We start from the raw sequence: 13,322 nt of genomic DNA, 5'->3' as shown, positions 1-13,322 counted from the left end.
CATTGCATAGGAATTTTCACAGCACCTGTGAAAGGCGTCTACAAGTTTGAGATGTATAGTTTTGCTCATGCAAATCCTACACACCCTGTGGGCACATCATTAATGAAGAACGGACAGCAGATTCTCTCTGCACATGGTCACCAAGTTGGTCTTTATGACATCAGCTCCTCCAATGGAACGCCCCTGCAGCTGGAGGCAGGAGACAAGGTCTATGTACAACTATGGGAGTACAAAGTCATATATGATAATGTAAATTGTCATAGCACCTTTACTGGGCACTTGCTTTTTGCTGAATAAAGGAACAGGGTGCAGATACACTGCCCTGTGTAATACAGAGCGATCACCACCAACCTTTTACTACATTGCAGTAAAAGTAGCGTAGGAATTATGGGTGATGCATTACTGTTGTCATGTATTTTGATATTGATATTCCGGTCCAATAGGACAAAATTGGTTTAAAGATGTGATCGTTATGACCCCTCACATAAAATTGAAAAGTGAACAGTGAACATAAAGTTGACAGTTAACATGAAGTAACCATAGAAATTATAATAATTTTCTCAATATCTGAAATAAATTCTGATAATTTTACATATTTTCCAAGCCTTTTGGATCTTCTGTGATATCACTCATAGAATATGTATGTCACGGTGGGAAGGCCGGGCCGCCGCCAGAGGGCGCATGTCACAGTTCGCACTACCTCCCAACACACGCCCCCGAGCACCAAACCACTCCCTCCCAACACACGCCCCCGAGCACCAAACCACTCCCTCCCAACACACGCCCCCGTGCACCAAACCACTCCCTCGGTCCCAATCACCGCTTTACTAGCACCTGTCCCTGTTTTTTGTTGTGCACCTATTTATTTCCGCAGGTCGTTTGGTCCAGTGCTGCACATTGCCCCGCTGGAGCTCATCTTTGGACCTCCTATGCGCATCGGTGCCAGTGGAGTGGACGCTACTTAAGTTTGCTGCTTTGCAGTTCTTTGTATTGGTTATTTTTGTTGCCGTTGGTGAATGGAAAATAAAGACCATTCGATGAAACCCTCGCCTTCGGCCGCCTCTGTTACAATGTACATGAGATGCAACACCAGAACTTACCCATTGTGAAAAAGAACAGTTGATCATGAGTTCAGTGGGAAGTAGATCTCTCTACACATTCAGAACAAAGTTGGAGAGAACAGCAAGAGCCAACATCTCACCGAGGAACAGAGGAACCTGAGGTCAGGATATATGTCAGCCTGAAATCACTGCACTACTGAAGCAGACGAATGGTATTGTAACGTCAGACGAAATACTCAACACATGTGGATTCAGTTGCAAAGCAACCCTTTTATTTCTCTTCTCACACTTGGCCCAAGTTAGGGAGAGGAAACTAGTCAGGACACGCAGTGGGGACGTGGGGAGAGGCTAAGGAGTGGTCGATGCAGGTGTGGGTCAAATCAGGGTAGCAGAGTCCGAGGGAGAGGCAGGCGGGATGCGTAGTCTGGAGGAGAAGCAGAGGGTGTGGGCTAATAAAGGCATGGCAGAGGGTGTAGTAAGGGGAGACAGGTGAGTGTGATAAGTACTCTGGTGATTTGTATCATTGCTATATTACACTACTAGAGGGCATACAGACATGAAGGCAACTTTTTCAGCTTCACTCTTGGGATCAGGCGAGAACATACAGGCCTATTCAGCACGAAAATCACTACAGACATCATCACAAACCATGGAAAGGCATACAACCCACACACAGCTATGAATCAAAATTTACATTAAAGTTTTAATAAACTTTATCCATACCTCCATGCCTATTTTACTTTCCTGTTACATTATACAATATTTATTAACTGTGTGTGCTCGGTCCACTGTTGTTCGCTCTCCTAAGCACTGACTGTGCAGCAGTGCACAACCCAAACCGGGGGTTAGTAAACAAGCTGTCTCTGGATGTAGACAAAATACAAGATATGGTAGTTGACTTCAGGAGTATGAAATGTTCACTCTGCAATCAATATCGAGAGCTCCTGTGTAGAAATCATTAAAAGCACAAAATTCCCTAGGTGTCCATCTAGCAGAGATCCTCACCTGGACCCACAATTCCAGCTCCATAGCCAAAAAAGACAACTCTTCTCCCCACCTCCATCCTCAAGTTCTGCAGAGGGTCGATAAAGAGCATCATGTGCAGCTACGTCTCTGCCTGGTTTGGGAATTGTTTCATCTCAAACCACAAGATGCTGCAGGGAACACTGAGGACAGCTGAAAAGATTATTGGAGGCCCTCTCCCCAACATGACCATTTACAGTTCACATTGCTTCTGGAAGGCTACCAGCCAGAGCCTAAGTGGCTAATCGGGAGATTCGGGAGGATTCCCGATGGGCCGGCTCATGTCAGTCTCTAGTTTGGGCCGATTGGGAGGGAAAAATAATTTTGGGCCGGATTTGGGCATGAAACTCCCGGGCTTAAAAAGTGTCCCACTCCGGCCCTGCTTCCAGCACTATGGAAGATCCCACATACATAATCATATTCATCAGTATTCATATTGATCAATCTTAGTAATAAGTAGAATGGAAATCACTTTATTAAGGTAAATTGAACATATGTTAGGCCTAGTACACATTGATCATTCTGCGCCTTCAGTGCTAGTAGGCTTTCTCTCTCTAAGTTTCTAGTAGTAAATTGTGTGTGTATGTGTGTGTATGAGTACTCCTTGTGAGTTGAAGGCAGACAGTCCTGAAGGTTTCGGGCCTGTAGATAAGGATGAGCTGCATCAGAATGGTAGTATATCTGGTGTGCCTTGCTTCTGAATGGTATATCTGGTGGACCAGAAGAACAAGGAGGCCTTGGCCCAATGACCTTGGCAGGAGAGGGGTGATAGGGTGATACCTCACCCTCACTTTATGTGGGCCACCAATGAGACCTAACATGCGTAATTCATGTTTCAGAAGTAGGATGTAATCATGTATCAAAATAGTATAAGAACTACGGTCTGTGAGAGAGGTCAGCTCTCTCTTGGAGATGCACTTGAGTGTGTGTAATGGAGATCTCTGGATCAATCCATTTCTATTTTTCTGTCTTTTGTTTTCAATAAACTTTGTACTTTACTTTGATGCCATACCAAACTGCTTTGGACTGTTCTTGCTCACCATTAAGGTTAAAATCTCAACAACTACAGTGTTGTTACCAAAGCAGCAGCACTTTGAAATGAGTAGCCTATAACTGCTGAATGTTAAATATTAACTGGAATTATTGCTTTGCACCACATGGAGGAGACATAGAGGAGGGGTCATTACAGTTAAAAATTTTCATTTTAGCCAGTTTCCATTTAAGCTTTTGACATGTTTCTGTAAATGATAAATACATTAATACATTAACTTCTCTCAAATCATTATCTGCAGTAGAGCTTTGGCGAAGATATGAGGGGCATTTGACCACAGTAAACTACCCTATAAGAACCATAGTCTATCACAGACTGGCAGTGAGCTACAGACTACCAAGAGAAGATCTCAGGTACAGAATGAAGTCTGTAGCTCTGCTGGTGCTGCTGTGCTGTTCTCCATATAAGATGGAGGTTCAGGGTGATGATCATGAGTCCATTGGGAAGCAGACCATTCTACAGGTTAAGACAGAGACCAGCAAGAACAAACGTCATGCTGAAGAACAGAGTCCTGAAGCTACTGTTGGAAAAACCTCCATTCAGCAAACCTATCAGTCCTCAATCATTACTTTTCTACTGACCCAGATGAGCAGTATGGAGGAAAGACTGAGAACCAGTGAGAAACACGTGGAGGAGCTGCAGAAAGAGAACAAGGGTACTGTAAGGATGTCATGATCCTTTCTTTAATTGAACTACATTGATTCAATCCTGTGTGTAGTGTAAACCTCTGATTCAGATTTTAAGCAGAGGCAGTTGAGATTACAGATTTTACACTCAGGTAAAACACAACTAAGATCAAAATAGTGGATTTGAAAAAAATAGGTTTTTAAATAATCAAGTTGAAAAATTCTGACAGTTAAAAGTATGAATATTTCACTCTGCTCTTCATATAAAAACAGTTCAGAATATTTGTGAATTGTGTCAATGTATATGCTTTAGCAGATTAATAAATGTCATGTTTCATGTGTCTTTAGATATAAAGGTGGCCTTTTCAGCATCTCTTTTGGGGTCAGGTGGCAATCAGAACATTGGCCCTTTCGACACTAGAATCACACTGATATACAGACATGTCTTCACAAATATTGGAAAGCCATACAATCCACACACAGGTACAAATGCAAATGTATTCATATGTGTGCATATATTTATGTATTAGTAAACTTTATCTTCATCCCCATAGATGACTATATATCCCTTATTCATCCCTATAGATTATAATACTTTTGCATGCATTAATTTAACCTGTGTTTTGTCTTCTATTATTTCTTCACAGGGATTTTCACAGCACCTGTGAGAGGGGTCTACAAGTTTGAGATATTTGTTTATGCTGGTTCTAGTGACAAATACCCTTCAACAGTATCTTTAATGAAGAACGGAGTCCAAGTTCTTGTGGTACATGGTCACCAAGTTGGCCTGCATACTGTGAACGCCTCCAATGGTGCGTCCTTGCTGCTGGAAGCAGGAGACGTTGTCTACGTGCAGTTATGGGAGAACAGAGTCATAATGGATAATAAAAATTGCCCCAGCACCTTCAGTGGACAGCTGCTTTTTACTCTAAATGACAATTAGGAGCTCATATTCTGTAATATGGATTAGTGAATGTAACCGTAAGGGTCGGTCTCTCCCCATCACTTTGTGAGGCTTAACAAAGCAGACCTGCTTCTACCTGCAACTTCAACATAAAAATATACAATGATTTAAAAAGACGTTATTCATTAAAATGTTCATAATAATTATCTGAATATCTGTAGGTTTTTTTCTACCTTTTTTGAAGATATATACATATGTGTAGTACATGTTCCCATTCAGTGTGGTTCATGAGTTGACTGAGTCAGGCAGTCCTGGAGGCTTCGGGCCTGTAGATAAGGATGAGCTGCATCAGAATGGTAGTATATCTGGCGTGCCTTGCTTCTGAATGGTATATCTGGTGGACCGGAAGAACAAGGAGGCCTTGGCCCAATGACCTTGGCAGGAGAGGGGTGATAGGGTGATACCTCACCCTCACTTTATGTGGGCCACCAATGAGACCTAACATGCGTAATTCATGTTTCAGAAGTAGGATGTAATCATGTATCAAAATAGTATAAGAACTACGGTCTGTGAGAGAGGTCAGCTCTCTCTTGCAGATGCACTTGAGTGTGTGTAATGGAGATCTCTGGATCAATCCATTTCTATTTTTCTGTCTTTTGTTTTCAATAAACTTTGTACTTTACTTTGATGCCATACCAAACTGCTTTGGACTGTTCTTGCTCACCATTAAGGTTAAACTCTCAACAACTACAGTGTTGTTACCAAAGCAGCAGCACTTTGAAATGAGTAGCCTATAACTGCTGAATGTTAAATATTAACTGGAATTATTGCTTTGCACCACATGGAGGAGACATAGAGGAGGGGTCATTACAGTTAAAAATTTTCATTTTAGCCAGTTTCCATTTAAGCTTTTGACATGTTTCTGTAAATGATAAATACATTAATACATTAACTTCTCTCAAATCATTATCTGCAGTAGAGCTTTGGCGAAGATATGAGGGGCATTTGACCACAGTAAACTACCCTATAAGAACCATAGTCTATCAGAGACTGGCAGTGAGCTACAGACTACCAAGAGAAGATCTCAGGTACAGAATGAAGTCTGTAGCTCTGCTGGTGCTGCTGTGCTGTTCTCCATATAAGATGGAGGTTCAGGGTGATGATCATGAGTCCATTGGGAAGCAGACCATTCTACAGGTTAAGACAGAGACCAGCAAGAACAAACGTCATGCTGAAGAACAGAGTCCTGAAGCTACTGTTGGAAAAACCTCCATTCAGCAAACCTATCAGTCCTCAATCATTACTTTTCTACTGACCCAGATGAGCAGTATGGAGGAAAGACTGAGAACCAGTGAGAAACACGTGGAGGAGCTGCAGAAAGAGAACAAGGGTACTGTAAGGACGTCATGATCCTTTCTTTAATTGAACTACATTGATTCAATCCTGTGGGTAGTGTAAACCTCTGATTCAGATTTTAAGCAGAGGCAGCTGAGATTGTAGATTTTACATTAAAATAAAAATAAAAATAGTGGATTTGAAAAAAAAAAGGTTTTTAAATAATCAAGTTGTAACATGCTGACTGTTAGAGTAGAGTAGAGTAGAGTAGAATTTATTGTCATTGTACATGATACAACGAGATTCTGAGTGGTACCTCTTAGTCACATAACAAGATTAAAACAATAAAAAACAGTGCGAGACAACATATATACATAAAACATTTCACTAGTCTGTCGGGACAGATACTGATACTGGTTTGTATCAGCAACATGGTGTAGGTGAGGCAATTATGGCATGATGGTATGATTGTTTTGATTATGTGTCATGGTATAACATATAGTGTATTTACATTATGTATAGTATTAAAGTGTTCTAATTAAACTAAAAATATTAATAGCAGCGATACAAGTTTTGGGTGCAAAGTTGCAAATGAGAGATATAGTGCAATAGTGCTTATATTAATAGTGTAGTGCAATAGGTCCTAAAGATTTGGGTTTGCAGGGGGAGTGATGGATGTTACAGCTCTGGGAAAGAAACAGTTCCTCAGCCTGTTTGTCCGGGTTATTATTGTCCTGTATCTTCGTCCTGAAGGTAGAGGAACGAAGAGATGGTGTCCTGGGTGGGTGGGATTTGAAACATTTCACTCTGTTCTTCATATAAAAACAGTTCAGGATATTTGTGGATTATGTCAATGTAAATGCTTTAGCAGATGAATAAATGTGTTTCATTTGTCTTTAGATATAAAGGTGGCCTTTTCAGCATCTCTTTTGGGATCAGGTGGCAATCAGAACATTGGCCCTTTGGACACTAGAATCACACTGATATACAGACATGTCTTCACAAATATTGGAAAGCCATACAATCCACACACAGGTACAAATGCAAATGTATTCATATGTGTGCATATATTTATGTATTAGTAAACTTTATCTTCATCCCCATAGATTACTATATATCCTATCCCCTATTCATCCCTATAGATCAGGGGTGGCTAACCTGTCAGAGACCAAGAGCCAATTTTTCTTAGTGTGTTACGGCAAACAGCCACTTCATACATGGACATGTAAATTGTTGATGGGGGGGGGCTGTAATGGACAAAAAATAAGTATTATATCGCGACCCGCAGGTTGGCCACTCCTGCTATAGATTATATTACTTTTGCATGCATTAATTTAACCTGTGTTTTGTCTTCTATTATTTCTTCACAGGGATTTTCACAGCACCTGTGAGAGGGGTCTACAAGTTTGAGATATTTGTTTATGCTGGTTCTAGTGACAAATACCCTTCAACAGTATCTTTAATGAAGAACGGAGTGCAAGTTCTTGTGGTACATGGTCACCAAGTTGGCCTGCATCTTGTGAACGCCTCCAATGGTGCGTCCTTGCTGCTGGAAGCAGGAGACGTTGTCTACGTGCAGTTATGGGAGAACAGAGTCATAATGGATAATAAAAATTGCCACAGTACCTTCAGTGGACAGCTGCTTTTTACTCTAAATGACAATTAGGAGCTCATATTCTGTAATATGGATCAGTGAATGTAACCGTAAGGGTCGGTCTCTCCCCATCACTTTGTGAGGCTTCACAAAGCAGACCTGCTTCTACCTGCAAGTTCAACATAAAAATATACAATTATTTAAAAGGAAGTTGTTCATTAAATGTTCATAATAAAATCGTAATAATTATCTGAATATCTGAAGGTAATTTAGTTTTTTTTCTACCTTTTTAGAAGATACATATGTGTAATACATGTTCCCATTCAGTGTGGTTCTTCAGTTGACTGAGAGTCTCCTGGCTGATGTTCTGGGAATCTCAGAAACACCTTTTTTCTGGAACCCTTTTCCAGATTGCTTCAAGTAAAATATAATCTCTTGACAAGCCTTCAAGCTCAAAGTAGGATCGACTGAGCAGTTAAAACCTAAGGTTCAACTCTGAAATCGTAAATCAGAGACAGACAGACAGACAGACAGGCAGGCTTCCTAAGCTCCATTCCATGCTGAAGTGTGAGGTGTTGTGATATATAAGGGTATTGGGGTGTGTAGTGACTATGTTCCTGTCATATCTTAGTCTCTATGTTGACTAGTCCTCCTTCCAGAAGCAGTGGTTTGTGGAACAACTCACCACTTCACCAGCCATGTAACAGGGGTATCATACACAAAATATTGAAAATCTCAATGTTTCAGGAAAGATTTTGTATTTCATTCAAGATGAACCATCATGTTTTGTGTATGTTTCACATACAATCCAGGAGCAGAAATGGATTGCACTTTCATACAACACAACATTGATACAGAAACAACAGAGTATATGAATGTCTTCTGAAATGTCTATTTTATTGGGAAGCAGAGGTCTCTACAGGTTTCACAGGAACTTTGCTTTTCATGAGTACCCAAGTTTCTGTCTGTCGACGGTCTGAGTATTTATTATTTAGTAGAACAAATTGGTATCTGTATCTGTCACGTAGGATTCAAGCCAAGATTTGAATCAGCAGTGCTTGACCTCTTATGCCCATGAGTTTCTCAGCCTATCCAGTAGATTATTGTGGTTGATAGCACCATCCTATTGATTGAATTCACCTGTCACACACCCCATATATTTTGTGAATGAGTAAGTCATTCCTTGCTGAGTATTTGCCGAGATGTGTTCGTCTCTACAAAGCGTTGGCCTGTCTAGATTTAGTTTGATCCTTACCTTCCTGTTGATGTCATCCTTTGTTTGGTGCTCTGGTGTTTGGTCTCTACTTGTCGTTACCGATCTGGACTGTTTCTCTGCCCCTTTGAAATAAATCCTGTGCTACATCTGCAAGTGTCTGCTATTCTGTCTGGTCATGACAGCAAAGTTTCTTTATTACTATGCAGTAGTTCTTTGAGTAGACGTGTTGTACAGCGTCCAGTATACACATGGAGGGTTTGGAAGAATTTGCCAAGGAAATAAGCTCCTCACAACCGATTGGGGAAAGGAACTCTAAAAGAACATCAGAGCTGACTCGACAGCTGCTAGAGCGCTTTTGCATATTGTCAGGATCTGAGATAGCGTGATACATTTTTTCCCTAATATTATCAATCTTATCATTAAAGAACTTCATAAAACTATTATTGCTGCATTCCTGTGGAATTAGAGGTTCAATTTGGGAATTAACCCAATTTAGACTTGATGAAGTTTTAAATAGGAATCTTGGATTGTTTTTATGTTTTCAAGGATTCAAGGATTCTTTATTGTCATTCGCATCACATGTGGTGCATGAGGTGGAACGAAATTCACAATCTCAAGGTCCCAGTTTTTAAAGCAAACCCAGCATTATTAATTAAAGAACCAATGTAAACAAGAGGGCATTTAAATATCACTATAAATATAAGCTATAAATGTCTTTACAAAAAGAAAAGAAAATATAATAAAATAAAGTGTGAACAGTGCAGACAGCAGCAGCAATTTGGACATATCTCTGTTAAGTACCAGCAACACTGGGATGACCATATGAAGTAAGTGGCATAGTGACTAAAGTGACAGTGCAGTGTGTGTATGTATGTGTGTGTTTCTTATCTAGAGTTCAGGAGTCTCACAGCTTCTGGAATGAAGCTGTTTTTCAGTCTGTTGGTTCTGCATTTGATGCTCCGCAGCCTTTTGCCTGAGGGGCATACCGTTTTGTATTAAAAAATACGGGACATTTCCCGTATATGACGTCATCGCATAATTTGCATAATCAGTTATTTGCATATAGCCGCAATCGAGGCTGTAGGAGAAACGAAAACATCTTTGGAGTGGCAAAAGTGAAGAAAAAACACCCCAATTATGTTTTGAACTACAAATGAATAAAAAAAATAAAAAAAATTCTAGTGGTATTTCTAGCTACAAATGGGGACATCTCCTGGGCATATTTCTGTGCCTTTAGACCGCGTTTGTGCTTGGCAGATTGTTCGTGCTGACGGACATCGTTCCTTCCCCCATGAGAGGCACTAAAATCACAGCTACATATCTTACAGAATAAGTAGCTATGCCCCTTCATGCTCCTCTTTAGGAAAGTAAATTCCCTGTCCCATTCGTCAAGGTACTTACACGTACGCTTAGCTTTTTAGGCAGGACTGCCTTCTCTCGTTAAATCCATCTCTGATTTGTTGTTCCACGTTTGCTCCCACTGTCGACACTAAACCCGCGAGTTTTAATTTATATATTTTTTAAAGCATTCATGTGCCGCGCCAAACAGAATTCTGTCACTAGCCTCGCGAGAACTGTCATCTGCAGTAGTCTGGGTGGCAGTTCTCGCGAGGCTAGTGACAGAATTCTGTTTGGAGCGGCACATGAATGCTTTAAAAAAATAAAAATTGAAAACTGAAAATACGGGAAAATAAAAATACGGGACGTCGCCGGGACAGAGCGGTAAAATACGGAACTGTCCCGGCCAAAACGGGACACTTGACAGGTATGCTGAGGGGAGCGGGACAAAAAGTGAGTGAGCGGGGTGTGAGGGGTCCTTTCTGATGCAGGAGGCCCTTTTCCTGCACCTGGAGGTGTAGATGTCCAAGGTGGTGGGGAGAGTGACTCCGACAGTCCTTTGTGCAGCTTTCACCACCCTCTGCAGAGCTTTTCTGTCTGCAGCAGAGCAGCTTCCGTGCCACACGGTGATGCTGGAGCACAGCACGCTCTCCACCACGCATCTGTAAAAGGAGCTGAGAATGGGGCTCCCGAGTCCTGCTCGCCTCATCCGCCTGAGGAAGTAGAGCCGCTGGTGTGCCTTCTTTACCAGGCTTGAGGTGTTGTAGCTCCAGGAGAGGTCGTTACTCAGGTGTACTCCCAAGTATTTGTAGCTGGAGACTACTTCCACCGCGGCTCCTCCGACGTGCAGGAGGGGATGAGCATGTTGCTTCTTCCTGAAGTCCACAATCATCTCCTTTGTTTTCTTGACATTGATGCAGAGGTTGTTGTCCCTGCACCATCCCCCCTGCACCAGTTTTTCTATTAGAGACTATATGAAGATCAGTAACCACAACAGATCTGTCCTATACTTCTATGACTTTAACATATACTCATTATAGACTACTCTTGAACATCAGTCAGTGCTGTGTTGTAGCCCCTTCTTAGTATTGTGCCCTTCACATCCATAATGAAGAATACAGAGATAGTTGTCTTAGCATATGGCCACTAGACTGGTCCCCACTGTGTGAGCATCTCTAATGGAGCTTCCCTGCTGTCAGAAGATCACATTTGTGTGCTATTAAAAGGGAAAAAAGTCATATTTGATGATAATTATTGTCACAGCACTTTCAGTGGTCATCTGTTATTCGCTATGTAAAAAAGAGAAATTATCATACATGTGAAGGAAAGAAAGGCAGTTATAGAAAATGTGTAATCTTCAAAATTTCACTTTAGTTACTGTTGCAACCTGTGACTATGACCAGATCTGTTAACAATGAGATGATCTGTTAATGGTTCTTTATACTGCACTGCTAAGATAAGGGTGCACAACAGAACATCCATTTTTCCACAACACGAAACATTGTGAGTTTAATCATGTGTGTGAATATGTCTGTACTACAGTGGACATGAAGATATAACATATAAGGCCTGGGGGGCAAAGCAACAGCTGAGAAATGTCCCACAGAGGACAAAACTCTCCTTGAGTTCCCACCTTTGTGATAGTGAGATCAACCCGGTACTGGGACTTAACTTTGCGTGATGTTTGTGGGACCCAGACAAGTTAAGTCTTCACACAGTGAGCCTTGGGCACCCACAACCCTGTTGCTGGTTCACCCGTTGCCCCTCCTTGGACCACTTTTGTTAGGACATAACCACTGCATACTGGGAACAACCCTCAAAACCCTCATTCTGACCCAGTCAGCAAAGAATTTAGACTAAAATAGTCTCAGCCTAACTCAACATAACCCAGTTTACTCGTCATAAGTGGGGCACAGAACAGAGGTGACGGTCTAAGAAATGGACAGTGATTAGCAATAAATGTCTACCAGTCACTCATTGCTGAAGTGAGAAGGTGGTTCATTACCATGAATCATGCAAAGAGGAAGTAAAGGGTCAGGGGTCAGGGGGGCTGCGGGTCTCACAGCCCCACGTGTGAACACTGTGTACGCTGAGGCTAGCGTAATAAGAGGCCATCTCTAAGATCATCAAACACAAGCAAGCATTCCCAAAACAACAGGAGAGAGCCTGACGGAGTATCAGGTCACGGGCCAGTACTGACAACCATGTTTTTGTGGGGCAACAAAACCTAGCACAGGAAAAGGGCTGAAACACAGATACTGTAAAAACCTCCAAACATACAATTAAAAAAAAAGTCAGTGGGGCTGACTAAAGCTTATATAAACTAATTAGAAATATATTTTAATATGAATAATCTGTATGTTCTGACTGTAGTACACTATTGGAGGGAATGTGTTAACTGCCCTGGGCTCTGTAATCAGTGGCTAAAAACTTCAATGAGGAGACACAGTGTAGTGTGGTGGTCATCCTATCACTGTGACTCATGGCAAAATCTTGAAAACTGATTTTTGTCACTGCAAAACCACATGTAGATGCACTGCATTAAAAGTCTGAATCACGAAAACTGTCTGTTCTAGGCAGATTCAGGTGTGTAAAGATACAAAGTCGGAGAGACTCATGCAGATCAAAGGTATTTAATGTGTACACAGAAATGTAGAGATGAGCTAAAGACAGGCAGGGTCCATAGTACGTGACACTTGTCAACATGAAACACAGGGAACAGGCAGGGGTAAAGACAGGGGAATCCAAGCCACCAAATCCGAGGGAGCAGGCTAGAGACGAAACCAGAAATGCAGACATAGAGCCGCTCAGTATGCACAAACAATAAGGGAGCAATACTTCGCAACTAACGGAAGGGGAAATGGGCCTAAATATCTAATGGGACAGCAACACAGGTGTATTCAATAATCCGGTAACGATCAAATGAGGCCTGTGGGGAGTGAAGGATTCTGGGTATTGTAGTCGAGTTGGATCTGTGATGTGATAAGGTGTTGACTTCAAAGTTTTGAGTCAGACAGTGAGGAACAGCTTGATTGGAGAGGAGAGGACTGATGGTCTTTCGTAGTTGTTTGTATCTCTGCTGGTGTTGCTGTGTTATTCTCCAAATAATATGGAAGTTCAGAGAGATGATCTTGAGGGGCAGTCATGGCCTAGTGGTAGGGAAGTGGTCTTGTT

General features: G+C 41.6%; 3 protein-coding genes across 4 annotated transcripts in view; all 3 read left to right on the top strand.

The window, feature by feature from the left end:
• Positions 1-1,174, top strand: part of LOC143521959 (complement C1q-like protein 2) — a 31,666-nt gene extending 30,492 nt beyond the window's left edge. For both annotated transcript variants that reach the window (XM_077015521.1, XM_077015520.1), the window contains exon 4: positions 11-1,174. In XM_077015521.1, coding sequence (XP_076871636.1) covers positions 11-297 — 287 coding nt within the window. In that variant the 3' untranslated portion in view covers positions 298-1,174. The remainder of the gene's footprint in view (positions 1-10) is intronic.
• A 2,256-nt stretch (positions 1,175-3,430) lies between these two features.
• Positions 3,431-5,355, top strand: LOC143521958 (cerebellin-2-like). The gene is made up of 3 exons (XM_077015518.1): positions 3,431-3,790; positions 4,110-4,244; positions 4,409-5,355. Exons 1-3 carry the CDS (start codon positions 3,496-3,498, stop codon positions 4,702-4,704), a joined length of 726 nt encoding a protein of 241 aa, XP_076871633.1. The 5' UTR covers positions 3,431-3,495; the 3' UTR covers positions 4,705-5,355.
• A 337-nt stretch (positions 5,356-5,692) lies between these two features.
• Positions 5,693-8,963, top strand: LOC143521957 (cerebellin-2-like). Its single transcript, XM_077015517.1, has 3 exons — positions 5,693-6,055; positions 6,901-7,035; positions 7,371-8,963. Exons 1-3 carry the CDS (start codon positions 5,761-5,763, stop codon positions 7,664-7,666), a joined length of 726 nt encoding a protein of 241 aa, XP_076871632.1. The 5' UTR covers positions 5,693-5,760; the 3' UTR covers positions 7,667-8,963.
• Positions 8,964-13,322: the final 4,359 nt, after the last annotated feature.

This window comes from Brachyhypopomus gauderio, chromosome 8 (genome assembly GCF_052324685.1).
Source record: "Brachyhypopomus gauderio isolate BG-103 chromosome 8, BGAUD_0.2, whole genome shotgun sequence".
Lineage (NCBI taxonomy): Eukaryota > Metazoa > Chordata > Actinopteri > Gymnotiformes > Hypopomidae > Brachyhypopomus > Brachyhypopomus gauderio.
Note: the sequence above shows the minus strand (reverse complement) of the source record. Positions and strands in the feature narration are given on the sequence as shown.